Genomic DNA, 27,863 nt, shown 5'->3' with positions numbered 1-27,863 from the left:
AGGGGGGATGAGTACAAACACTTACCACTCTTAAGATTTTTTATCAGTAAAATATTTAGCAAACCATGCAAAGCAATTTAAAAATACTGAAGGTGTCTAAGAGGGAGAGTTAACTTAATGCTCCGCAGTACTGCTCACAGCCTGGAGTGGTAAAGGTTTTCGATCTTCGTTGATTGGATGAGTTATTTTAAACCCACACAAATGTAAAAAAAAAAAAAAAAAAGAGAAATCAACCTCACTAGTTTTATAACTTTCCACTTCAACCTAATGGCCCAAGCTTGACTAAAACATAACTTGTTCTCACCTCCTTGGCAATGTTGTGCCAGTAGACATAACTCTCACAGATGTTCATCTGCTCCTGGTGGAGAAAACGACATCTGTCGGGCACCAGCAGGGCCTCGCTTACATATTCGCCTTCTGCAGCAAAAGAATGTGAACTAGAATTAAAGTGGCAATTTAAAAGATTTAATTAAAGCTTGTTCTGACTAAAATGTATATAAAATGTTATGCAGATGTTATGAAAGTAAGGCCACAAATGCAGGTTATTTTGTATTAATGCAATACATTAATTAATGCATAAATTAATTATATAATTTAGCATTTCACATGCTGCTTAAGACATACAAAAAAGAAAACAACTAACTGAACGGCCATTACAGTGCAAATCAAAAGTGCTGCCGAGCAATCAGTTGTTTAACTATTGTTAGCTTATCTGGCCCCCTGGTGGCTTTTAGGAGAGAAGGTATCTGAAGCAGAACAATACATGCAACCTTGAATCCTAACTAATTTATAAAACTGCTCCAAAGACTATTAAAAAGCACAAGGTTTCCAACAGAGCAGTGTGGTATGTCATGTCGTTTTTGGTCAATGTACAAAATTACATCTGGTTTGTTTCACAATCTATAAGACCAGGACGTCTACAGTTTGGACTAGTTCATCCACATGTATACACAAATTCTTCACAATTACTGTTTGTGTGTGACATTATTGTCACAGCTTTGTTTGTCATACAAACATGGGTTTCCAAGGCAAAACCCTAATCTAAATAAAATAAAATAAAATAAATCTAATTGGTCTCTTGGTCAGAAAGACAGTAAAATAGGCGAAAACAAAAATCAATAAAAGAAACATTAAAAAGATGCATTAAAAAAAAAAATTGGAAAAAACTTTATTTGTCAGGAATAGATGATTAAATCTGGAAACTCAAACAGTTTTTTTTTATCCACATTAGGAAAACAATTAAATTAACTGTCACACTTTTACAGGATTTCCAAGTCTGCACTGTAATCTTGCATTTACTTTTTGCCAAATTTCTTGCTCCTCTGGGCGCTGTGTGGTGCAGTGGTCAGATCAGGCCACTAGGGCCAAAAATACAATCATTATTCTTTCTTACCCAGACAGCGGTAGGGCAGTACGCTCAAGGGATGCGTCTGACAGTGGCCCAATCCTTTCTTGCACCAGGCCTGGATGGTTACGGGTCTTTTAGACTCCTCTATGTGTGAGATTGGAAGCGCTGGGTACATCTGGACGATACGGGTGCATGCAGAGACGCCAAAGACACAGAAACAGATTGGTAGGTGGACAGAACAAGGGGCGCAGGGGGAGGGCAAGGAAACATTTTTAAAGTAAGGGATAAAAGATCACTTCCAGGATCAGAGGAGAAGGACAAAACTGACAGGGGAAACAGTCATGCAGCAGATTGCATAAATATATGACAGCGCTTTGTGTTAAACGACATTACAAACACCTCCCTAGGAGTATATTAAAATAAATATTTCAGCACATTCAATTTTACATGTATTTTCGCCTAAATGTAGCTCAATGGTTTGAAACACAAGCTTACATTGTCGTTTAATAGCAGCAGGTATGTAAATAGCTCAGCCTAGATGTAGGCTATAATGCTATCTGCTTGAATGCAAAAGGATAAAAGCAAAGCTTCGAGTAAAAGGCACTGCAGATGCATTATGTCTCAGATAATCCCATTAGAGGCCTTTCAGCTCTATGGATGCCATCTGTAGAGAACATGTCTGTTTTGGCCCCCAGGTGGCGTCTGAGTCCCTTTGCTGCCCTGGTTTGAATTGACATTATTTTAGGAGAATTGTTTCAGGAGCATGAGTGCCATTAAAAACACACGGGTATAGTAAAAGGTAACAAGAAGAGGAGAGGAGGATGGTGGCGTATTGGTGAAATATTGTAATATTTCAGCAGACTGCCATCTCTTTACTATATATAGTTAATATATAGATTTTAGGGGTGAGGTTTTAGACAAACCAAAAGAGGAAAAATTTAACCATTTGTGTGATGTAATAAAAATGCTGATCTTTAATAAATCTTTAATGTTCAGATCCCCTACCTCCTGACAGTAAGACAGGATTTCGTTGGGCTCCTTGAAGCAGCCCTGGCGGCCCTGAGGGTCCGGCTCCCACTGCCCGGTCTGTAAGTTCATGTGCAGGAGCTGTCGGCCACAGAACATGACGATCTGTGGCTCTGCCAGCTGGGGACCCGGCCCATTCACCTCGGTCATGGCAAGAGCCTGGAGAGCAGAGCGAAAGAGAAGAGTTAACACCAACGGCAGACATTACGGAATATGAAGCTGGTTCACGGTAGACAGTTCTGGCACCATCTGCAAATAGAAAAGCCTGAGTGCAAGGCTGAGAAGAGGTGGAAGATCGGAAAAGTAGGTTGGGATAATGTACAGGAAAATCGACTGTGGAGGCGTTTAAAAGGAGTGCAGCAATTCTGCAATCTAAAAACCGACAAAAACTGGTCAATGCATCCTCTGGGGAACAGCCAATCAAAAAATTTTTTACAATTGTAATGTTTCCACTAACTGAAAGAATCATCCTAATTATCAGAGTGCACTGACAACAACAGTAAATGTTAACTAGTTTCATGACCATTAAAATGAAATCTAGTTTCATCAACAATGGCTTCTTTAATCTCACTACATGCATAAAAACAAACAATTTTGTTGGCAAAAGAAAATGTGTTAATTACATAAAACCTTTTTGGGCTCTAATCCAACTCTCCATCTTTTTAAGGTATCATCTCCTGATAACGGTGGCGCTTAGTGTTGTTATGAGAGTGTGTAGACTGCCCTGACAAAACTTATATGTTCTGCCCAGTTTTTTTCAAGCCTGGAGATTGGCTGTGTGGATGTGTTTACATAAAGCACAGTTATAATCTCAAAAATCTGATATTTTTCTGATCACTGAATGCAATACACTACCAGTTCTCAAAATGGTTTTTGAGTGAAAAAAGACTAAAAGTTGGCAATTTTATCAGTGATGTGTTTAACATGAAGAAAAACGTTCAGAAATACATGAAGCTATTCAAAAAGAGACTATTTTAAATCATTTCTTGATGCATGTTTGCAGTACATTCAGACTGTGGGAGAGAGCAGATAACAGGAAGGCTTAGTGAAGCACAGCAAAGTTGCTCTAGTTCACCCTTTTGAGTCTTCAGCCTCTGTCAGTCATGGAACATGGTGGATTTGGAAATGTCAATGGATATTAGGAAATCTAAGAGTTAAGGTAAATATCTATATTCTAAAGAAAATCCAAATGAATAATGCATAACAGTGCTAATCAATGGTAAAAACAAATAAAAATTCAACCAGAAAGAAAAACAGAGGATTATGCTGTTGATAGGAGTTTAATTATTATTATTATTTTAGCTTGATTGGTCATGATCAGCAATTAGCAGGTCAGAAATTCAAAACTCATATCAGTTTCCAATCAGTAAATCGTGCAGGTGCACACCAAAGGCTGCTCCCATCCACCCCTTTGGCTTGATTTCCTTCCCTGGCCTTGTAGAAAGCCGGTATTGATCCTAGGAGATGTTGCCTTTGCCTGGGGGAGGGCTCAGGGGAGCCCACACAGAGGAACAAACACTGGCTAGGTCTAGGAGTCAGGTGTTAATACAAGCTCATTGACCGATGCGCCACTTCACTACATTAACACACAGCGCAGAGACAGAGGGAGCCAGGGGAGGAATAAAGGAAGGGAGGGGCCCGGCGGCTCTATAAACAACACACAAGGACTTACTCTTCGCTAACAGACAAAACAGTTTCAATAGAGCCCTTAGGCATCATGACAATAAAACATAGTCCATGTTTCTTTTGATGCAAAGAATACATGTCAACCAAAAACATTTGGGAATATCGGGTGAGTTTCTGTGGTTCAGCGGCATTCATGTTGGAGAATAGGTTACATTGTTAACCGTCCAACCCTGAAATTTACCCCCACAAAAAAAGGCTTCCCGTATCACCCAGACCCAGTGTTCGGCTCGTGTCCTTTTCATCTGTGCTGACAGACAGCCAGATAGACCTACTGACGACAGACAAGACGAGCAACGCAGTGCCAATTAGAAGCAAGCAGCCCGCGGGGAAGAAATCTGGGAGAAGAAATAGAGGAGAGTGACGTATGATCAAAGGAAAAGCCCTGCTTGGGCCGAACAGAGCTAAAGTGTTTGAAGTCCTAATTAAAATTTATACGGGATAAAATAAATATTTAAAACCCTGCGAGTAAATGTACAATAAATACAATAAGCCCTCAGCAGTCTGTGCATTCTAATTAAACTAAAAGGAGTTTGTGTTTCTGCATGCCTTAGCAGATTTTTCCTTTTGTAAACTACGGATCTGCCTTTTTAAAACGACCCATCGTTTCCCAAAGCACGTCAAGGATTTTGGGGTTCATGGTTGCATCTCTCTTTTGTAACACTTACAAAGGCGGATGTTTGCAATGTTGTTGTTGATTTCTTTTTTTTTTTTTAACTCCTACCAGGGTTGAAAGCTGTACAGGCAAAGTTTACTTCCTCTGCTTGGAAAAAGAAAAATGACTTTTATCCCCTGCATTTTCTTCTATTCTCTTGCTACTTTTAAGCTTTGCCATTTTTCATCCATTCTGCAGCAACAGACTTCTGGCTAGTTTTGTTATTTTTCAGTAATTTATGACCTACAGTGTTCTCGAGTCAAAATTGCTGCCTAAAAAAGGCACACCACAGAAAAAAGCAAAAAAAAAACAAACAAACAAACAAAACAGCTCATAAAAACATCTGTAGGCATAAAACTGTCAATTACATGTGGATGGTGATTAAAGTCAGCGCAAAAAAAAAAAAAGTTGCACATATAGCAGGAACAAAATAACTGAGCAAAAATATCCTGGTTTTACAGTATTAGCGTAATGTTAAGAGAAGTCTACGATATGATTTTTATTTAAAAAGCAAGAGAAGCAATTGAGAAAATAATGTATCATATTGATTTTTACATTTCTGTTACATATTTCTGAACATTTCTTTACTTCTGTTTGGACTTTGACAAGCAAAAATATTACGAATTCTAAATAAATTCTAAATTTAGCAACTGAAACTTATGTTGCTCCCTTAGTTTACACGCCCACATTGTCACCGTGTTTTGTGAATGGGAATCTTTCCATACTGTGAAATTTTGATTTTCTTTCAGCCAGCTGACTGGCAGTGTTCAGCAACATCTGGGCATGAGTAGGACTGTTTTACCCAAACATGTGTACATCCTGAGAAGAGTCCCTATCTAATAAAAACAATTTTAAGGTAGTATGGGAATGGCATTATTAGACATTTTAAAAATTTTTTTAGTTTATTTTGTGATTGGTGACCAGCTCATAATCGGTGTTTACATTCCAAAGATATCTGCATACAGTAACTGAATGCATGCAAAGCCACACAAATGAATTTATTGATTTAAATAATAATAGAAAACATAAAATATATGTAGCCACTTGCTTTTTCCAACCCTTTGATGTAGAAAAAACACTGTTGTTTACTCAAAGTAATGTTTTTGCACAGTTTCTATTTTAAATTAAGGCTGTATTATCTTCATTTTCTAACATGATCACGTGGTTAAAATGGTTTCCTTTTTGTGCTTCAAGGTTAATACCAATGGTTGCTCACCTGTTCTACATTTGTCATCAGTTTTTCAGCCTACATGGCTAGCCTGGGATTTGCTCATCGCTATTGTATTATGCTGCATATTTGTTCAGTTTCTCATCCCGTTTATTGGAGTACTCAGTCATACCCGTGTCTCCAGCGTGTTCTGCATCTGGGTTATCTTCGTCATTTGCACCAATTCTTGACAGATTGGGTTTGTTATTGGCTTGGTTGAATTGGATCTTCTGGCCACACGCTGAATTGAAACATGAGCACAGTGTGCTGTCTGCGTCTATCACACATTACACAATTTTCAATATTTCATGACCAGAGGAAGATTTTGCTTGTGTAACACAATGTAATCAACTTTTTTGTTAATTTGTGGATGACTCATTGCTATATACTGTATATACGGTATATATATAGATGTTTTTCTTTAATTTCCAATAAGTTAGTACTGCAGGTAATACATCGAGTTGCCAACTCTTAGCCATATAAATTTTGTTATCTTCTCCTTTGAACTTAATTCTGCATTCAGAAAGCACAATGATAATGTAGACCTTTTATCACCACATGCCTCAAAATGCATTATTAAAATTACAGTTTTCAATTATTTAATTGTGCTGTTTTTTTCATTTTTTCATTTGAAGACATCGAGGAGCTAACTCCAGGACCATGTGTAGGACAGACATGGGAAAACGCTACTGCAGCTGCTCAAATAGTTGGCCTGCTGAGCCCATTCCTCCACAGACATATCTCCGCATCAGAAAAGGTCAGTGCCACAAAGACAAATAAATAAAAAATAAATAAGTGAACTTCCTGATATCTGAGAAGATAACACGGCAGCTCCAGCTCTCTCATTCTGCCAGCTCTCCACTACTGCACTTGCAGAAAATCAATGCTGAGCGACTGCAACTGTATCGCCACCTTTCTCCTGAATCAATAGCGGTCCATCAGGAGCCCGAGACCCTGACCTCCAGTCCAGTCCTGCGAGGCTAGATTGGAGGTCTCAAGCCAGACTGGGAACGAGATTGCAGCTACCCATGTTGTGATCACCTCTGATAACACAGTATCTAATAGAAAATACTTTAGCTCAGTGATGGGCGATGTCGTGTCTGGGAACCTTTGCTGTAAATTGTAAGTAGCTGTAGGATTGAAATGTATTTTGTTGAATTTCGAAACTTCTTTCTTAGATGCTGCTGGAAGCAGGCTGACCAGACTGTGGATCTCCACTGAGTAAAAGAAGCAGAAGTGCAATGCTGTAGACTCCTTCAAGAATCAGCAAACACTATGCTTAAATCTGAACTCTCAATTAGCTTGTGTCTGTCTAACTCAGTGTTAATGACGTCATATGATTAAAAAAAGAAAAGACATTTCAAATAAGAAAAAAAGTGAAACTGTGAATGCAGAACCCAAACTAGAAACAAAAAACATGGGTCAGGATGCACAGGTCTGAATTTTGTGGAAAATTTCCGACCTCTGTTTTTCTGAAGCTCTGACATGCCGATTTTAATTTCCCTTCTAGGTTTTACATTTAAAATTTTTAAAAACTAAAAATACATGATGTTTTGAATGATGTAGATACACACAGTCCCACTGAGATTGCACTAATTAATTTATTAAATTTAACAGATTTTTAAAAATATCTTTATAGATTGTAAAAAAAAAACAATCGTGCTTTTACCTTAGGTACTTATTCACTTCCCCATGTATTGCTTGAATATTTTAAAATATTGTTTTCCCCACACATTAGTGATATAATAGTTGCTATAATAAAAAAAAACAAGAAAAGTATTGAATTTATTTATTGGGGCCTGCCATGCAAAGCAATGGCAGGAACCTATTACTATTGTCGGAGAGAAGCGTCTCTTTAAGTATTATTGGGGCCTGCCATGCAAAGCAATGGCAGGAACCTATTACTCTACACCCAACAAGCGTCTCTTTATTATTGGGGCCTGCCATGCAAAGCAATGGCAGGAACCTATTGTTATTGTCGGAGAAAGTGTTTCTTTATTGGGGCCTGCCATGCAAAGCAATGGCAGGAACCTATTACTATTGTCGGAGAGAAGCGTCTCTTTAATATTCTTTATTCTTCCGTAACCGTTAATGCGGCTCGTACCGCTGGGTGCACACCTACAAATGAGGTATCAAAACGTGCAGAAAATGACAGGATTTTTTGAGGCTCTCAGGCTCTTTCACTAACACTTCACACCTTGGTGTGAAACTTATTTAACATAGCAACGGATCTCAAGAGGCTATTGGCTGCTGATTTGGACTACGAATACGCATCGTTGTAGTTCTATCTATCCTCAGTTGAAACAGATCAGGACTGAGAACTGGCCTTTAGAACTACTTGCTGCTATGGGCTGTATATAACTGATTTAACTCAGTAACTGTTACACATGGGATTAGTTTGGAACTTTAAAATTAAGCATATTGAAAATTTCAAAATAAAAGCCCTGAATATTTTTACATGACGTAATTGCTCTTTTTGGCTTTATTTGACTTTTCCATCCAAAGCACTGGTACACATGGGATTAGTTCGGAACTTTAAAATGAAGCATACTGAAAATTTCAAAATAAAAGCCTTGAATATTTTTACATCATGTAATTGCTTTTTTTGGCCGTATATGACTTTTTCATCCAAAGCACTGTTACACATGGGATTAGTTCGGAACTTTAAAATGGAGCATAATAATAATTTCAAAATAAAAGCCTTGAATATTTTTACATCATGTAATTGCTGTTTTTGGCTTTGTATGACTTTTTCATCCAAAGCACTGGTACACATGGGATTAGTTCGGAACTTTAAAATGAAGCATACTGAAAATTTCAAAATAAAAGCCTTGAATATTTTTACATCATGTAATTGCTTTTTTTGGCCGTATATGACTTTTTCATCCAAAGCACTGTTACACATGGGATTAGTTCGGAACTTTAAAATGGAGCATAATAATAATTTCAAAATAAAAGCCTTGAATATTTGTACATCATGTAATTGCTCTTTTTGGCCGTATATGACTTTTTCATCCAAAGCACTGTTACACATGTGATTAGTTCGGAACTTTAAAATGGAGCATAATAATAATTTCAAAATAAAAGCCTTGAATATTTTTACATCATGTAATTGCTGTTTTTGGCTTTGTATGACTTTTTCATCCAAAGCACTGGTACACATGGGATTAGTTCGGAACTTTAAAATGAAGCATACTGAAAATTTCAAAATAAAAGCCTTGAATATTTTTACATCATGTAATTGCTTTTTTTGGCCGTATATGACTTTTTCATCCAAAGCACTGTTACACATGGGATTAGTTCGGAACTTTAAAATGGAGCATAATAATAATTTCAAAATAAAAGCCTTGAATATTTGTACATCATGTAATTGCTCTTTTTGGCCGTATATGACTTTTTCATCCAAAGCACTGTTACACATGTGATTAGTTCGGAACTTTAAAATGGAGCATAATAATAATTTCAAAATAAAAGCCTTGAATATTTTTACGTCATGTAATTGCTCTTTTTGGCCGTATATGACTTTTTCATCCAAAGCACTGTTACACATGGGATTTGTTCGGAACTTTAAAATGGAGCATAATAATAATTTCAAAATAAAAGCCTTGAATATTTTTACATCAGGTAATTGCGCTTTTTGGCTTTATGTGACTTTTTCATCCAAAGCACTGTTACACATGGGATTCGTTCAGAACTTTAAAATGGAGCATACTGAAAATTTCAAAATAAAAGCCTTGCATATTTTTACATGAGATTATTGCTGTTTTGAGCACTATATAACTGATTTTATCCAATGACTGTTATTCATGGGATTAGGTTGGCCCTTTCAAATGAAGTTTAACAAAACTTCCAAAATAAAAGCCTTGACAAAAATTTTAAATCGTACTGAATGGTGCACGTCCGCCTTACTTAACGTTCTTGTGGTTCTCCGCGTGCCATTGATTATGTTGCGGCGTTCTTTAGCGTCGATGCCAATTTGTAGCGTGACGACGCCGGGCCCAAACCCCACGGGCGCGCCTTGGCAGGCCCCGGCTAAATTTCTTCCGAAATTTTCTAGTTGGGGCCTGCCATGCAAAGCAATGGCAGGAACCTATTGTTATTGTCGGAGAAAGTGTTTCTTTATTCTTCTTTATTTTTCTTCCGTAACCGTTAATGCGGCTCATACTGCTGGGTGCACACCTACAAATGAGGTATCAAAACGTGCAGAAAATTCACGCCATTCCAGCTATTACTTTTGGTGGGATTTGGGCTTAACGTGGCGACATAATTCGCAAAAAACTACGAAAAAAACCCCATTATAAGTCAATGGGAAAAATCCTAGAAATACCCTATTTTTGAGGATTTTCTGTGTCGTCACAAATTCACCTAGAAATGCCATTCAAATTTCATTTTGTAGATACGTCTGTGATCTCTTCGAAAGTGAAGACGGCTCGTCGATACCAGTTACGGTTTGTCCACAATTTGCCTCTAAGCGACCCAAAGTTTCTCATTTTTCTTCAAATTAGAGTGACAGCCCATCTCGGTTCATATCTGGGCACAACATTTCTTTCTCTCATCACTGTAAATGTTCTGAGTGAGGTACAGATATGAATCTCGGGACTATCGCAGAAGACACATTGAACTGTCATACGCTTAAAACGCTTTTCGAATATGTATTACGGTTCCCGAACAAGAAGGATTTGTTTCCAATGCTTTTTTTCAGTAAAGTGTGTTTGCTCAAACACACTTGTGTGTTTGAGACCTCAGAGCTCAGAGCTCACACCTGCTGAGACCATTATTTACCATAGCAACGGAACTCAAGAGGCTATTGGCTGCTGGTTAGGACTACGAATACGCATCACTGTAGTTCTATCTATAGTGGAATACTCAGTTGAAACAGATCAGGACTGAACTGGCCTTTACAACTAATTGCTGCTTTGGGCTGTATATAACTGATTTAACTCAGTAACTGTTACACATGGTATTAGTTTGGCCCTTTAAAATGAGGCTTAACAAAAATTTCAAAATAAAAGCCCTGAATATTTTTACATGACGTAATTGCTCTTTTTTGGCTTTATTTGACTTTTTCATCCAAAGCACTGTTACACATGGTATTAGTTCAGAACTTTAAAATGAAGCATACTGAAAATTTCAAAATAAAAGCCTTGAATATTTTTACATCATGTAATTGCTCTTTTTGGCTTTATATGACTTTTTCATCCAAAGCACTGTTACACATGGGATTAGTTTGGAACTTTAAAATGAAGCATACTGACAATTTCAAAATAAAAGCCTTGAATATTTTTACATCATGTAATTGCTCTTTTTGGCTTTATTTGACTTTTTCATCCAAAGCACTGTTACACATGGTATTAGTTTGGAACTTTAAAATGGAGCATAATAATAATTTTAAAATAAAAGCCTTGAATATTTTTACATCATGTAATTGCTGTTTTTGGCTTTGTATGACTTTTTCATCCAAAGCACTGTTACACATGGGATTAGTTCGGAACTTTAAAATGAAACATACTGAAAATTTCAAAATAAAAGCCTTGAATATTTTTACATCATGTAATTGCTCTTTTTGGCTTTATTTGACTTTTTCATCCAAAGCACTGTTACACATGGGATTAGTTTGGCCCTTTGAAATGAAGCATACTGAAAATTTTAAAATAAAAGCCTTGAATATTTTTACATGACGTAATTGCTGTTTGTGGCTTTATGTGACTTTTTCATCCAAAGCACTGTTACACATGGGATTAGTTTGGAACTTTTAAATTAAGCATACTGAAAATTTCAAAATAAAAGCCTTGAATATTTTACATGACGTAATTGCTTTTTTTGGCCGTATATGACTTTTTCATCCAAAGCACTGTTACACATGGGATTAGTTCGGAACTTTAAAATGGAGCATACTGAAAATTTCAAAATAAAAGCCTTGAATATTTTTACATCAGCTACTTGTGTTTTGAGCATTATATAACTATTTTAACCCAAGGACTATTACGCATGGGATTAGTTTGGCCCTTTGAAATGAAGTTTAACAAAACTTCCAAAATAAAAGCCTTGACAACATTTTAAATCGTACTGAATGGTGCACGTCCGCCTCGCTTAACGTTCTTGCGGTTCTCCGCGTGCCACTGGTTACGTTGCGGCGTTCTTTGGCGTCGACGCCGATTTGTGGCGTGACGACGCCGGGCCCAAGCCCGACGGGCGCGCCTTGGCAGGCCCCGGCTAAATTTCTTCAGAAATTTTGTTTTTCTAGTTATAGTTCTTTATTTTTCTTCCGTAACCGTTAATGCGGCTCATACCGCTGGGTGCACACCTACAAATGAGGTATCAAAACGTGCAGAAAATTCACGCCATTGTTGCTATTACTTTTGGTGGGATTTGGGCTTAACGTGGCGACATAATTCGCAAAAAACTACGAAAAAAACCCCATTATAAGTCAATGGGAAAAATCCTGGAAATACCCTATTTTTGAGGATTTTCTGTGTCGTCACTAATTCACGTAGAAATGCCATTCAAATTTCATTTTGTAGATACGTCTGTGATCTCTTCGAAAGTGAAGACGGCTCGTCGATAACAGTTACGGTTTGTCCACAATTTGCCTCTAAGCGACCCAAAGTTTCTCATTTTTCCTAAAGTTAGAGTGCTTTTCTCGCTGATTAGAGTGAGAGATCAAGACAACTTTTTCAACCCAAATCATTTTTGAAATCGCCATCACGCCCACAAATATCGCACGATTAGTATCAAAATCGGTCCTGACATTGATACGCCTGTCTGCTCCGGTAAAATCTTTTCGAAATTTATCTAGATCGTACGGTTTTCTGTCACGGTGCTTCAGAGCAAAGTCATGCGACAGGATTTTCTGAGGCTGTCTGAGGCTCTCTCCCATGTATTTGAATAGAATTTCAGATCTGGGCACAACATTTCTTTCTCTCATCGCTGTAAATGCTCTGAGTGAGGTACAGATATGAATCTCGGGACTATCGCAGAAGACACATTGAACTGTCATACGCTTAAAACGCTTTTCGAATATGTATTACGGTTCCCGACCAGGAAGGATTTGTTTCCAATGCTTTTTGTCAGTAAAACGTGTTTGCTCAAACACACAATTGTGTGTTTGACAGCTCAGAGCTCAGAGCTCACACCCTGCTGAGACCATTATTTGCCATAGCAACAGATCTCAAGAGGCTATTGGCTGCTGGTTTGGACTACGAATACGCATCATTGTAGTTCTATCTATAGTGGAACCCTCAGTTGAAACAGATCAGGACTGAACTGGCCTTTAGAACTATTTGCTGCTATGGGCTGTATATAACTGATTTAACTCAGGAACTGTTACACATGGTATTAGTTTGGAACTTTAAAATGGAGCATAATAATAATTTCAAAATAAAAGCCTTGAATATTTTTACATCATGTAATTGCTGTTTTTGGCTTTGTATGACTTTTTCATCCAAAGCACTGTTACACATGGGATTAGTTCGGAACTTTAAAATGGAGCATAATAATAATTTCAAAATAAAAGCCTTGAAAATTTTTACATGACGTAATTGCTCTTTTTGGCTTTATTTGACTTTTTCATCCAAAGCACTCTTACACATGGTATTAGTTCAGAACTTTAAAATGAAGCATACTGAAAATTTCAAAATAAAAGCCTTGAATATTTTTACATCATGTAATTGCTCTTTTTGGCTTTATTTGACTTTTTCATCCAAAGCACTGTTACACATGGTATTAGTTTGGCCCTTTGAAATGAAGCTTAACAAAAATTTCAAAATAAAAGCCTTGAATATTTTTACATCAACTACTTGCGTTTTCAGCATTATATAACTGATTTAACCCAATGACTATTACACATGGGATTAAAATAGACTGTTTTGCATGAGCAGCAGATAGATCCTCTATTGCACATGTGTCAAACTCAAGGCCCGCGGGCCACATGTGGCCCGCTACGTCATTTTATGTGGCCCTCTCCCCCCTACCACCGTTTTACAGCCCCATTGATTGACTTAAAATAGGTTTTGAGCACGAATTGACTACAAACTACATATCCCATAATGCCTTCCGATTCTTACCAACCAACATTACGGCTTCTCGCCACTAGAGTGCAGCAGAGTCACCTCAAGCTGATTATTAATTTTCCCAGCGAATAAAACTGAAACATCGACAAGCTAAGAAGCTAAAGAGCGAAGTCCCGTGATGTTTCAATCGAGGACTTTTACCGTCTACTGCCCCCTGATTTGATGCCACAGCTTCGACTCCACGCAGCTCGTGTTTTGTCCACGTTTGGAAGCACCTATCTGTGCGAACAGATGTTTTCAATAATGACTTTAAACAAGACCAAGCACAGATCGCGCATTACTGACGAAAACCTACACGCCGTTTTGCGGATTGCCACAGAATAGAACTAAAACCAGACATCGACGAACTGACCAGGGGAAAACGGTGCCTGACATCCGGCCAGAAAACATTGGTAAGCACAAACAAACTACATTTAAATAGAATGAATGTAAAACCAAAACTCAGTATACTGGAATATGCATATAGTTTATTGATTTTGCTTGTGTTTTGTTTATTTACAGAACACAACACAATGAGGATGTGTGTGAGTTGGTGACAGGGTGAAGAGGGATCAGCGTTGTGTTCAAGGACAGGCAACGTCACCTCATTGTTTTGTTCTTATGTGAAATGCATGTTCGTTGCGTAATAAATAACGAAAAAGTTTTGTGAATGAAGTTGAGAGTTAATATCAAAACTTGTTTTTTATTATTTGTCTGCTTATCTTCAAAGCAGACAAAGAATAATTTTCCCAGCGAATAAAACTGAAACATCGACAAGCTAACGAGCTAAAGAGCGAAGTTTAGCTGAGCAGTTTAAAAATACTGAGCATTTTTTTAAACTGCTCAGTTTAAAAATACTGTAATTTTTAAACTGAGCAGTAATTTTACATCCATGCAAACTCAAATGTAATATTTAAAACTTGAATACATAAAATCAGTTATTTAACAATATGAGGTGTTGTTTAAAAATAAAAAAGATAGCAATTTCTTTTTATTGCAGAGACATTAGATTCTTAAATTTATGGTATTCTTTAAATGTTGTAATTTTGGTTCATTGTAAACTTTACCTGTAAAATGTTTGTAGAAATCTTTAACATAAGGTCAATATATATTTTTAAACTGTAATATGTTGTGTGTGTGTGCGTTATTGAAAATTTATATTTGTGACAATCATTAGGTAAATGCTAATGAACTGCCTTCCTGCAGTTTATGAGCATTGAACTGTTACTAAACAGTTCAATGCAAGGTTCATTAGCGTTAGCATTTTAGCTTCAATAAGCTATTAGCTATTTATTTTACTTTTTAGCAATGTTTAGTATACTGAATGGAGTAAATCAATTACAGAAAATATCCTAGTGATTTCCCACATACTGATGAAAGCAATGACGCTAACATTAGCGTTTCTGCTGATTTTAGCTGATATACTTACTTTATAATACTGAACGGTGCACGTCCGCCTCGCTTAACGTTCTTGCGATTCTCCGCGTGCCACTGATTACGTCGCGGCGTTCTTTAGCGTCGACGCCGATTTGTAGCGTGACGACGCCGGGCCCATGCCCGACGGGCGCGCCTTGGCAGGCCCCGGCTAAATTTCTTCCGAAATTTTCTAGTTCTTTATTTTTCTTCCGTAACCGTTAATGCGGCTCATACCGCTGGGTGCACACCTACAAATGAGGTATCAAAACGTGCAGAAAATTCACGCCATTGGAGCTATTATTTTTGGTGGGATTTGGGCTTAACATGGCGACATAATTCGCAAAAAACTGCGAAAAAAAACCCATTATAAGTCAATGGGAAAAATCCTAGAAATACCCTATTTTTGAGGATTTTCTGTGTCGTCACAAATTCACCTAGAAATGCCATTCAAATTTCATTTTGTAGATACGTCTGTGATCTCTTCGAAAGTGAAGACGGCTCGTCGATACCAGTTACGGTTTGTCCACAATTTGCCTCTAAGCGACCCAAAGTTTCTCATTTTTCTTCAAATTAGAGTGACAGCCCATCTCGGTTCATATCTGGGCACAACATTTCTTTCTCTCATCACTGTAAATGTTCTGAGTGAGGTACAGATATGAATCTCGGGACTATCGCAGAAGACACATTGAACTGTCATACGCTTAAAACGCTTTTCGAATATGTATTACGGTTCCCGAACAAGAAGGATTTGTTTCCAATGCTTTTTTTCAGTAAAGTGTGTTTGCTCAAACACACTTGTGTGTTTGAGACCTCAGAGCTCAGAGCTCACACCTGCTGAGACCATTATTTACCATAGCAACGGAACTCAAGAGGCTATTGGCTGCTGGTTAGGACTACGAATACGCATCGCTGTAGTTCTATCTATAGTGGAATACTCAGTTGAAACAGATCAGGACTGAACTGGCCTTTACAACTAATTGCTGCTTTGGGCTGTATATAACTGATTTAACTCAGTAACTGTTACACATGGGATTAGTTTTACACTTTAAAATTAAGCATATTGAAAATTTCACAATAAAAGCCCTGAATATTTTTACATGACGTAATTGCTCTTTTTTGGCTTTATTTGACTTTTTCATCCAAAGCACTGTTACACATGGTATTAGTTCAGAACTTTAAAATGAAGCATACTGAAAATTTCAAAATAAAAGCCTTGAATATTTTTACATCATGTAATTGCTCTTTTTGGCTTTATATGACTTTTTCATCCAAAGCACTGTTACACATGGGATTAGTTTGGAACTTTAAAATGAAGCATACTGAAAATTTCAAAATAAAAGCCTTGAATATTTTTACATCATGTAATTGCTCTTTTTGGCTTTATTTGACTTTTTCATCCAAAGCACTGTTACACATGGTATTAGTTTGGAACTTTAAAATGGAGCATAATAATAATTTTAAAATAAAAGCCTTGAATATTTTTACATCATGTAATTGCTGTTTTTGGCTTTGTATGACTTTTTCATCCAAAGCACTGTTACACATGGGATTAGTTCGGAACTTTAAAATGAAACATACTGAAAATTTCAAAATAAAAGCCTTGAATATTTTTACATCATGTAATTGCTCTTTTTGGCTTTATTTGACTTTTTCATCCAAAGCACTGTTACACATGGGATTAGTTTGGCCCTTTGAAATGAAGCATACTGAAAATTTTAAAATAAAAGCCTTGAATATTTTTACATGACGTAATTGCTGTTTGTGGCTTTATGTGACTTTTTCATCCAAAGCACTGTTACACATGGGATTAGTTTGGAACTTTAAAATTAAGCATACTGAAAATTTCAAAATAAAAGCCTTGAATATTTTACATGACGTAATTGCTTTTTTTGGCCGTATATGACTTTTTCATCCAAAGCACTGTTACACATGGGATTAGTTCGGAACTTTAAAATGGAGCATACTGAAAATTTCAAAATAAAAGCCTTGAATATTTTTACATCAGCTACTTGTGTTTTGAGCATTATATAACTATTTTAACCCAAGGACTATTACGCATGGGATTAGTTTGGCCCTTTGAAATGAAGTTTAACAAAACTTCCAAAATAAAAGCCTTGACAACATTTTAAATCGTACTGAATGGTGCACGTCCGCCTCGCTTAACGTTCTTGCGGTTCTCCGCGTGCCACTGGTTACGTTGCGGCGTTCTTTGGCGTCGACGCCGATTTGTGGCGTGACGACGCCGGGCCCAAGCCCGACGGGCGCGCCTTGGCAGGCCCCGGCTAAATTTCTTCAGAAATTTTGTTTTTCTAGTTTCAACTGTCGTCAGCTTCATGCGTGGTCATTAAATATTTACGTCAGGAGCAGAAGCAGCCTCACACTGATGTGTGACAGTGTTGGCATCATAAAACAGTATTATTGCTAGTATTTTAAAAAATGGCAAAATAACAAGAGAGTTCACATTTTAAACTCTCTACAACATCTGATATTAGCAATTAGTGCAGTTAGTGCACTTAGGACAAATACACTAATAAAGGTCAGAGGCTGAAGGATTAAATATGAAAAGCAAATCAACTTTGCTGAACTCACATCCTGAATGAACCAAATATTGTAGATGTGTAAGAAAAATTACATTTTTCCTTTTTAAGTTGCTTCTTATACCTCTGTGCTTCGGCTGAGTTCAATCTAAAAACATAAATAGTAATGAAAATAGCTTCTTCCTTCAGAGTGCCGTAGAGTGTTGATTCACTAATCAGAAAATATTATGTGTTCTAGCTTTTGACAAACCATTAAATCTGGTTAACAATTTCTCTGAACATCTCTAACTAAAGGGCTTCATAACTTGTAAAAAATTTTACTTTCTCCCAGGGAGGGTTTTAATTGAAAATACCAAATTTGACAGAATAAAAATCTAGAAGTGTGCTCCTTGAGCATGTGTGAACACGCCTGTACAGCCAACCTCCACACTCCAAAAAAGTGAGTTGGGCACAAAAACTGGAGTTTGACTGAGATGCTTGCATACTTCCCAACACCACAGCATCAAGGGCAGAAGCTACCTGGCAGAGATAGAGTTGGATTCGCGCCCAGAAAGATTTTATGAGAATCACACTTTTATCTTCACCAGGGAGATGATGCATTTGTTGTTTTATATGTCTGTGTGTCTGAGGAGGGATTAAATAAAACCATCAACCCAATCAACATGGATGGTGGGATGGAGCGTGGGCAAAGGCGGAACCTGAAACATTAAAATCTCTGAACTTGAAATATTAGACACAGAATTTGACATGTTTTATAAATCATCAAGATATGTCTAAAACTACAGTATGAAAGGGCAAGAAAATATTAATGTGATTCTTTTTGGTTAGATCATGGGCATGTAAATTGTGTTTTTTGCAATTGACAGGACCGCAAAGTACAGAGGCATCTCTGGAGTGTACAGTTACCATGCATAGAAGAGGCTGGGGGTGTTTAGGGGCTGCTACAGTGGTGATATCCCAACAATCCCATGCTCCACAGATCATGCTGTAGTGCTGATGAGGCTGAATAGGCTGACAGCTCGGTACCCTGACAGCTCCCACTGCAGGGAAGACTGCATCATTAATAACAACCTGGTGATATATGGGAAGACACATTGATTGGATTTCAACCTTCTCAACCTTTTCTTTGCCTCCCTTAGTTCCCTTGTTTCTTTTCTAGGCTCCTCAAGATTCACTACTGACTAGTCCTGTTCTCTGTGATGACAAAAACACTCCGCACCAGTCATTATGGAACAGATGGTTCATACCCAATGACGGCTGATGACATTTTTACAGATATTCATCTTGTCGAGGAAATGATGCTGCCACGCTGAGCGTTAAAAAAGCAAAGCGATATGATCTGCCGCAAGCCGAACATAAATGTTCGCATCAGTCAGAATTGAGTTTGGGTCAGGGAGATACATTTGCATGTTCCACCAGCATCTATCTTCCCGTGCTAATTAAATTTTCAGCACCTGTTCCTCCCTTATGTTGCAGTATGACTTCATCCTCTGTAATGATGCAATCTATCGGCCCTGGCAAGCAAGCCAAGAGCAAAGGATTCAGAGCAGGGGAGCCCACCCATCATTTGTCACATTTTACAAGCTGCTGCCGGGCTGTATGTTGAAGAACTGAAGCACATGGTCCAAGCAGATGTAATGTGTTTAAGTGCAGATGTGCTGGCAGCAACACTTGTGTCGTTTGAACAGTCTCTGTCACACAGGAGGTTCCATCTCACAAATATCCTGCATATTTGTGCATTTTGGTTAAATATGTGTATGTTTATTATCTTCAATTTTTTTATTTTGCATTCTTGTGTTTTTATTTATCTGAGTAGTACTTGCACTATCAGCATAGCACTGAATGACAGAGCAGCAAAGCATAGTCTCACCTATCTTTGGCAAGGAAGTACTTAACACTTATTTTTATTTATATAATTAGTTATTTTTGGCCTACAAAAACTAAAAACAAATCCTTAACATAAGAGATGTGTTTTCAATATATACAAGTATATAAACATAAAAAAATATATATAAAAAAATTACTGTAAAAGTTCTAGGGGAAGAAATAAATTTTTTACTTTAAAAAAGTAAAAAAAGTAACAAAAACCTCAAAACACTATATTGACATATTGAAATTAGCACAGTTTTGGATGTTCAGTGTCCAGTGGGGTAAAACTAGAGCGTAAAGTGTTCTAACTTTTTTATCAACTAGAAAATGCATGTTCGTTGGTTTGTTGTTTTCTATTTTGCCCTAAAACAGGATTGGTTTTTTTAATCTTTGTTGAAATTAAAGTACTTTCTTTAACACAAATAAATGTAAAAAGAAGAGCCTTCAACATGTGAACATATGCATTAATACATAACTGAATGTACAATTGGGTGTACTAGTCTTTTCCTAACATTAGCTCAAACCAATACAAAACAAAAAGGTAAGTATAAGAGAACCCAGCTGTTCTGGGCAGATATGCAGCAGGACTAAAAAAAAAAAAAATGTCACACACATTTCCAACATTTGATAACAGAGGGGACGTATGCAACAAACGAGAGTCTAATACTCAAGTGAAGTGATTAGCTTCTGATTTTTAATAGAGCCTTACACAGATTTAATGGCATGACTTAAAAAAACCTTCACAAATCAACAAGCCTTTGATATATATTATAAACTCCACACACACACATCCAACGGCCTTTCTTGAACCCTTTGTGTGTTTTTGTAGCACAGATGGCTGAATAGTGGGTGTCTTCCTGCTCGTGTGTCCCTCCTTCTCTCTTCCTCTCGTTCTTTTTCATCCTGTCCCTCTGCCTCCTCCCAAGGCTGAACTCAAGCCCTCTTCCATTGCTTTCTTTTATATCCCCCCCTACCTCCCTGCCCTTCTCTCTAACAGCTTTAACACAATGCGCGACACTCTTCTGCATGGCCTTCTTTCCAAGATTGCTGCTAAATGGAATTAGAATTAGGGGCATACATCACTGTAATCATGCTGCTTAATTATTAATAGGCTCCATCAGGCTCCTTCCTGGTGTGGCATATTAGAGAGAGGCAACATTAGCCTGCCAGACTCTCCTGGTACAGAACGGACAAAGCAGAATCAAGCACGTTAGCGCTGCGGATTGACTCATTACTATACATTTCTGACTAATGGCTAATTGAATCCATTAATTTTCAGCTCAGATGACGTCGATGGGCTACAATGAAAATATTGCTCCGTGTTCCATGTCGTGTTCTGTTCCTCTCTACAATATAACATGCACTGATGTGAATATACAGTACTTGCTGGATATAAAAACAGAACGCCTCATTTGAGCACTTGACAGCCAACCATTACATTTGAGGCTTTGATTTCTGAGATGTGCAAACAGCACAGGCTAAGTCGGGCTTCATCAGTTCAGATTACTTTGCTCCAGCCTCCAGCTGGGCACACTGGGAGCAGATGGCCCCATAATCACCATGGTTCAGCCAGGGCTGCGGTGGAGCCCAAACTCAGCTCCTGATGTTTGATTTAATTTCAGATATAGCCTAAAATTCAGGCCACAACAGCTGGCATGTACAATAGTTTGCAGTGCCAAAAGTTTAATGATCATGGCTACTTGGAAATATTGTAAATCTAAATTGAGAAGTCAGTAGACATGGGTCAATATTTTACAAGTAAATGGTTTTTACACAAGAATTTTAAGGAGAAATAACATAATCTAACTGCTTTTATTTATACCAGAAAAAAAATACTCCTGCAGCAGTGGAAATAATATAGCATGTTGATTATTAGTTTTATCAACATTATCTGTAATCTTTTTATGCTATTATTTTGATTTTGACTTAAGCAAAAACATGAACAACTGCTTAATTTTATTAGTTTTCAGGTGCCCAGAATACCATACCTTTAGCATTTCTACTTTATAGAGCAGAGTACATTCACCTGATATTAACTGATTAAATTGTCAGGCTATCTAAGAGACTGAAGGAGAACCATCCAATTAATGGATTCAATTAGCCATTATTAAAGTTAATGCTTCGTACATTTGGCATGCTAAGAGAATAAAGTTTCAGGTCTGTAAAGCAGCAGACTGCAGGTGAGCTAACCAGGCATTAGCCTGGTTAATTGACCAAATAATATCAGTTTGCTAGACTCCTAGCATTACTTTTCAAAAATCAAAATGAGGAGTTAATAGTGCGTGAAATGAGACTGTCAAATTCTGCAAAAAAGAAAAAAAGAAAAAAAAGAACTTCTGCTAAATATTGCAGATCATCATCAAACGTCATCATTTTGTCTTAAAATACTGTGTACTGTGTCTTCTACCTTACCATGTATGGTAACGAATTGAAAACATGTTTTTCACAGATGTAAATGTGTAAAAATTAAAGGAATGCAATAGAAAATCAAGTTGTGTAACTTCATACGAGCTTATGTCACTCCTTTTCTGCATGAGAGTGATGAGTGGTGTGTTCAACGGCATCAGGAATAGGTACCTCATTTATGCTGAACTGCAGCGTTCAGGTGGCAGAATATTTGGTCATTTGATAAATTCATGTGGCAGTATTGCTTGTGATCAAATTGTATGTTGTGGTGTCAAATGGCAGCAAAGTGATGTGGGAATTTTTCTGTAGTATTGTGTCTTTCCATGCAACAGAAAGAAAAGGCAGGTCCACAATAATGTGAAGGGAGGTTATAATAAATATCTTTTCAAGTTGCCTTTCTTGTAAGCAAGAGAAATATGAAATATTTCAACCAGGTGACAGTCAGTAGGTGACTGAAAGTACACAGCAGCAGGTAGAGAAGACACAGAACTACATTACTTAACTAGAAGAAACTCTGGTCACTTCAGCCTTTTTTCTGGGAATATTGTCCTTTTTAAAATGAAGCATTTGCTTGCTGCTGGGAAATGACAAGACTACGTCTTTGCAAAGGTTATCATCTTTTCAGGGACTCAGCCTTGGCTGAACACAGACTTGTTTGATGTACAGTAACACCTGGAGGCTTCATATAAAAACTGGAACAGAGAGTTCCCCTCCCAGCTGGGACTCACATTAACTGGAATAAATATCCTGTTCAAACACGTCCTACTTTTTTCTCGTTAGGGTGCGTTCTGTGACTCAAGCACCTGAATTTTGATTCTATTCAATCAATATTTAAACAGCAGTGTTTCCTGCTGCTTTTGTCACATCCTGCCTTTCAGCAGCTTCTCTGCATTCATCACAATTGTTCGTCACAACAAGAAAACACAAAAGGAACCTCCCACAGACATAAATTTGATTTGATGTGCGATGCTCCCAACTCTATAGAAAGTGGGTGTTAGGCAGCAATCAGAATGAAACAGGATAAATGTGATGTGTTGCGTGGAGTAGTTCGACATGTATGCCTCTCACCACCACCCACATTTCAACGAATGCTACGTCTGACTCAGACAACACGATGACGCCACGACTCACATGTGTGCTCACCCAGAAAATACAAAGGCACAGAGCGCAGTTGGTCATATTCACCGTCTTTCCTATGTCACCACATACCGAGAATATGTGTAATGCACGTGCAATACGCAGTGATAAAACCAAAGCCTCGAAACATAATGTTAGCATGTCTCCTTTTTACATTGTTGATAAATTTCTGCTGTTACACAACACTGTTGAGCCTCTGTCCGAGCTACGCTGAGCGACACCGGAATGCCGGCATTTTAATACCAAACAGTGGGAATCCACAGATGCAATTTCAAGCTGAACGACTACCTCAGGGGATTAAAAGAATCAAAAGCTTAAGAGAAGATTTGAGCACTGCAGGTCTTATTTGAATCATCCTTACATCAACACAATTGACACTGAATTATGGATTTTGCTGTATGATGACAGAGAGACTCAAACAATTCTGTATTCATGCTGTAAAAACATACAAAGGTACAAATTTCAATGAGTAAACTTCTTCACGATGTGGTAAATTGTCCAAGCTGAAGTGCATTACGTTAAATCCACAAAGATGCTTCTCCTGCTTAGACATTCAAAATATTTTTATTTTAACATATTCATCTGCTATTCAAATACACAAACACACCTTAGGTTTTGCATTTCCCCTCTCCCGTTGACAATTTCCATAGGAATTTTATGAAACTCCATTGATTTTCTTTAGACAGAATACAGCAAAATGAGAGCACTGAGGTCTAATTATAGCTCGTGTTTTCTGATCTGATGTCAGCAGCTTGTGGACATGGGAGCTGACCCCTGCTGCTTCTGCTCAATCAACAGCAAGGTGAGGAAAAAAGTACCTCATAAAGACGCCCAGTAAAAACATATCATATATTATATACCTAAGAGAACACCCCTTCTCTGCAAAAAAATGGAGCTGCACTTTGAGACCTACCATTACTGATAAATTAACAACATTTATCAGTATTCTTGCTTTGAAAACTAACAATCTAGATGAAATGTCAACATATTAGTCAGGGTCAAATTCTTTTCCGAAACTTCAATAAAGCTGTAAAATAAAACATGCTAGGAAAATAAATCAATGTAATAAATTATGTCAAAGCGTTTCAATCACAGGAAGGGTGAAAAATATTCTACATAAGGAGGTGAGGGAGGAAGAGATGATTGGGGGCCGGTAGGGAGGAGACGGAGGTTACAGTGTTCATACAGATTTCTTTCCTATTTATTCCCAAATGCAATTTTGATCACACTGAGCCAGCTCCCCTGACAGACTGTGTAGCAGATGCATCTGATGGAAATGAGATTCTGGGTTAAGTAGGATATGATGTCTGAGAAGCAGGAAGTGGAGCAGAGATGTTGTGTGTGCATAATATGATTTTTTTAAAATCAGAATTACCATACATTTAAGTTGAAATTTTAGTTGAAACATTTGATAGATATACGATATAACTTCTATTCACCTTCAAGTAGAATAGTGCTTGCAGGAGAAATGTATGTTTTATATTGAAATGCCAATTTTTCTTAAAGATAAGTTTGCTCTCTTTGCAGAGACAGAGCTTCACTTTAAAAAAGCAACGCTATCTGAAGTTATCTGTCTACATGTCAAAAATCCATCAAGTCCTCCAAAGTGTTTTTTTTTCATTTTTGTTTTACAGATACCTGCTGTAAAATTGTACATTTTAGGTTGACCACTTAGCACTTTGGACTTTGAACTAGAGATAACTACATACAGTCCAAGTCCAGTTCTCTTTAAACAAAATTTGAAACAGCCCTTTAAGCAAGCATCAGAAAGTAATGTCAATTTAGATACCAACTTTGTTATCATTTACTAGTGTATGGCTGTAAAAGAAAACAGACAAAATTTTTTTATATCACTCTTACCACCTTCTAACAGAATGGCATCCTGGACGATGAGCAATACTGCTTAACCAAGCTAAAACATAACTGTGCTTGCAATTTTTAATTATTGTACGATTTAGAAAAACCTTCTACAGTAATCTTGCCTCTCTGTTTGGACAGTGAGATACTTAAGTACCCAGACTTTCTCACATTCTCACCCGTAAGTGACATAACTTCTAGCTGCTAAAACTGACGACGGTAAACAAAATTTCACAATGAGATACTAAAATAAGACAATATGGCAGCATGGATGACATAATACCTGCAACTGCATGAACATATTGAAGGCACAACCTCTTATGCCCAGGTCAGGCGAAGACTACATTGGACAGCATCTTTGACCCACTGCTTGCCGGTTGATGAACAGCAGAGTAAACAGCTGTTGTTGGGTAAGTCAGGCACACCCAGAAGAAGCCAACCAGCACCACGAAAAAGTCTGGGATAACTTTAAGCATGGAGTTGAGTGACAAACTTTAACATCTGTCTCCTAGTCCTATTTACTCATAAGCTCGTAAGCACACTGTGTTTCTTTCTCATCCTCCTTCCTTGCAGCATCACTTGGCCACCAAGGGTGGTTGTCATGGTAACACCGCCCACAGGAGCTGGATACCTTCCCTGTTACCGTAGCAACTGGTTCCCTACAGGATTTCAAGCATGTCACACTCACTCTCTCTCCTGCTCATTAAGAAGCAGCCTCTCTCTATCTCCCTCTCTCTCTCTCTGTGTACATAAGGCGGGTTCAACAATCACTCAGCAGCAGGTTGCTTATCACTGAGCTTTTCTTGTCACCACTTTCTGTGGACTGATTTAAAGCACGTGCATATTGCCAGGACAGCTAAGTTTAGCTCACGTTAGCTTCCTTACATATTGTCATGCTTTAATTTTAAGCATGACAATCTGTAAGTTAAAGATTATAGTGAGCAAAAAGTTGATGACCGATGTCGACAAGCTCCTGGTAAACAAATAGTTGATTTGTAAAGATTATAAGAGTATAGTTGTAAAATCATTATGTTTAGCAAAATTTTCAATTCAACAAAACCATGAAGTTAAAGTAATTTTAAAACAAGGAAGGTCCCATATGATTTTTTTTTACTCATCTCACATTGTATGAAGTAAAACTATTAACATAGCCACAAAAAAGACAGAATGTATGGAAAAACCAAAAAATATTCAAAACTTTAATATCTCTCATATGCTAACATTCCTAAATCGTACTTGAGTGCACTTGCAGAGGATTCTCCTGAAGCTAAGCATTTTTTCACACTGCATATACTCAATACTCTGTGCTAAATAGTCACCATGTTTTGTTATTTTTTTTACCTTAATTGTAAAGTTAGGTTGACATATGTCCTAAACTGAAACAGGAATCTGGTACAATGTTAAAACATTAGTCTAACGCATGTATCAAAGAATCAGAGTGTTACTTAGTCTGATGATATAAATATAAGCTAGTCCAAAGTGTATGCTTTCAAGCTCGACTGTGTATCAGTGTGGAGCGGAAGTGGTTCCTGAGTTTCCCTGTTGTGTTGGGAGTGTTTATGCATAAAGACTTATTGTAATGGAACAATTTTTTTGATCAGACATGATTTTTCAAGTTTCTGGTAGGATTAACAACAAGTATGCTAACTGGAAAAGTTGGACCCCAGAAAGCAACATGTGCATAGATATACAGTAGTTGCCCTATTTCTGTTAGAAACATCACCACTACTAAACTGTTCAAAGCAATTTTGGTGGATTAACGGGACAATGGGGCAAGTTCAATATGCTGAGCTTAAAAGCAGTCAACCACGGAAAACTATATTTACACAGCAATCAAACAACAAAGTTTATTCTATTTACTTTTACAAACTAAACTTGCCAGTTCCTTTAAATCTTACATTTAAATATTAAGCAATCTGAAATATATTCTGAAACCATCAAATGAAATGTTATGTTATTCTGGGAGCAATATGAAAATCCCCTGAGCCAAAGTCTCAAGCCGACTGTCACGCAAGAGGTCAATAACAATTTATTAGAACTTCTAATAGTTTGTATGTTTTGAACAGTGCTAAAAAACATACATCTGTGGACATGTTCGTTTTGTGTAATAACTAATAAAATGCAAAGAAATACGTTATCGGTGAGTATTGCTATTTGGAGAAACTAAGGCTGATAATTATGCACCTGCTTGCAAATCTTCATAAGCATTTATTTCAATTATGAAAACAAAAGAAGAAAGAATTTAAATTTAGCCAAGCAAAAAAAAAAAAAACAAAAAAAAAACACCCCCGAATGTATGGAATGGTCCAAATTAAATTATTCCTGACTGATTAAAGATTTTTGTCTGCTGTAAAGCTTCTACTGCATTTGTGAAAACAAACAGAAAGAGGGGCATCCTGAATCTTTCTAAAAATACTGTTAAATCTCGTTCTGGTAAGGTCTACTGTCTCGTGAGCTGGATATATTAGTACACCCTGAGTAGGCAGACATAAATAAATAAATAATCTTTGAACTTATTCTATAGAAAGAAGGAATGTCAGTACAATTTTCTCAAATAAAAATCATTTTTCAGAATTACAATTTTTGCTAGGCTTAAAACTTTGCTTCTCTGTCAGAGGTGAAAGTGCCACTCATTCATCCCAGAGACATGACATCAAGCTGCTAAAACTCAAGG

At 37.3% G+C, this 27,863-nt stretch overlaps 1 protein-coding gene across 2 annotated transcripts in view; it reads right to left on the bottom strand.

Annotated features, from left to right (window-relative positions):
* aplp1 (amyloid beta (A4) precursor-like protein 1) overlaps positions 1–27,863 on the bottom strand; it is a 54,009-nt gene that overhangs the window by 14,010 nt on the left and 12,136 nt on the right. For both annotated transcript variants that reach the window (XM_032556914.1, XM_032556923.1), the window contains exons 2-4: positions 2,354–2,533; positions 1,394–1,523; positions 305–417 (exon numbers count right to left, since the gene is read on the bottom strand). In XM_032556914.1, the coding sequence (XP_032412805.1) occupies positions 305–417; positions 1,394–1,523; positions 2,354–2,533 (423 nt within the window). The remainder of the gene's footprint in view (positions 1–304; positions 418–1,393; positions 1,524–2,353; positions 2,534–27,863) is intronic.

Source organism: Xiphophorus hellerii, chromosome 3 (genome assembly GCF_003331165.1).
Source record: "Xiphophorus hellerii strain 12219 chromosome 3, Xiphophorus_hellerii-4.1, whole genome shotgun sequence".
In the NCBI taxonomy this organism is placed as follows: Eukaryota; Metazoa; Chordata; class Actinopteri; order Cyprinodontiformes; family Poeciliidae; genus Xiphophorus; species Xiphophorus hellerii.
Note: the sequence above shows the minus strand (reverse complement) of the source record. Positions and strands in the feature narration are given on the sequence as shown.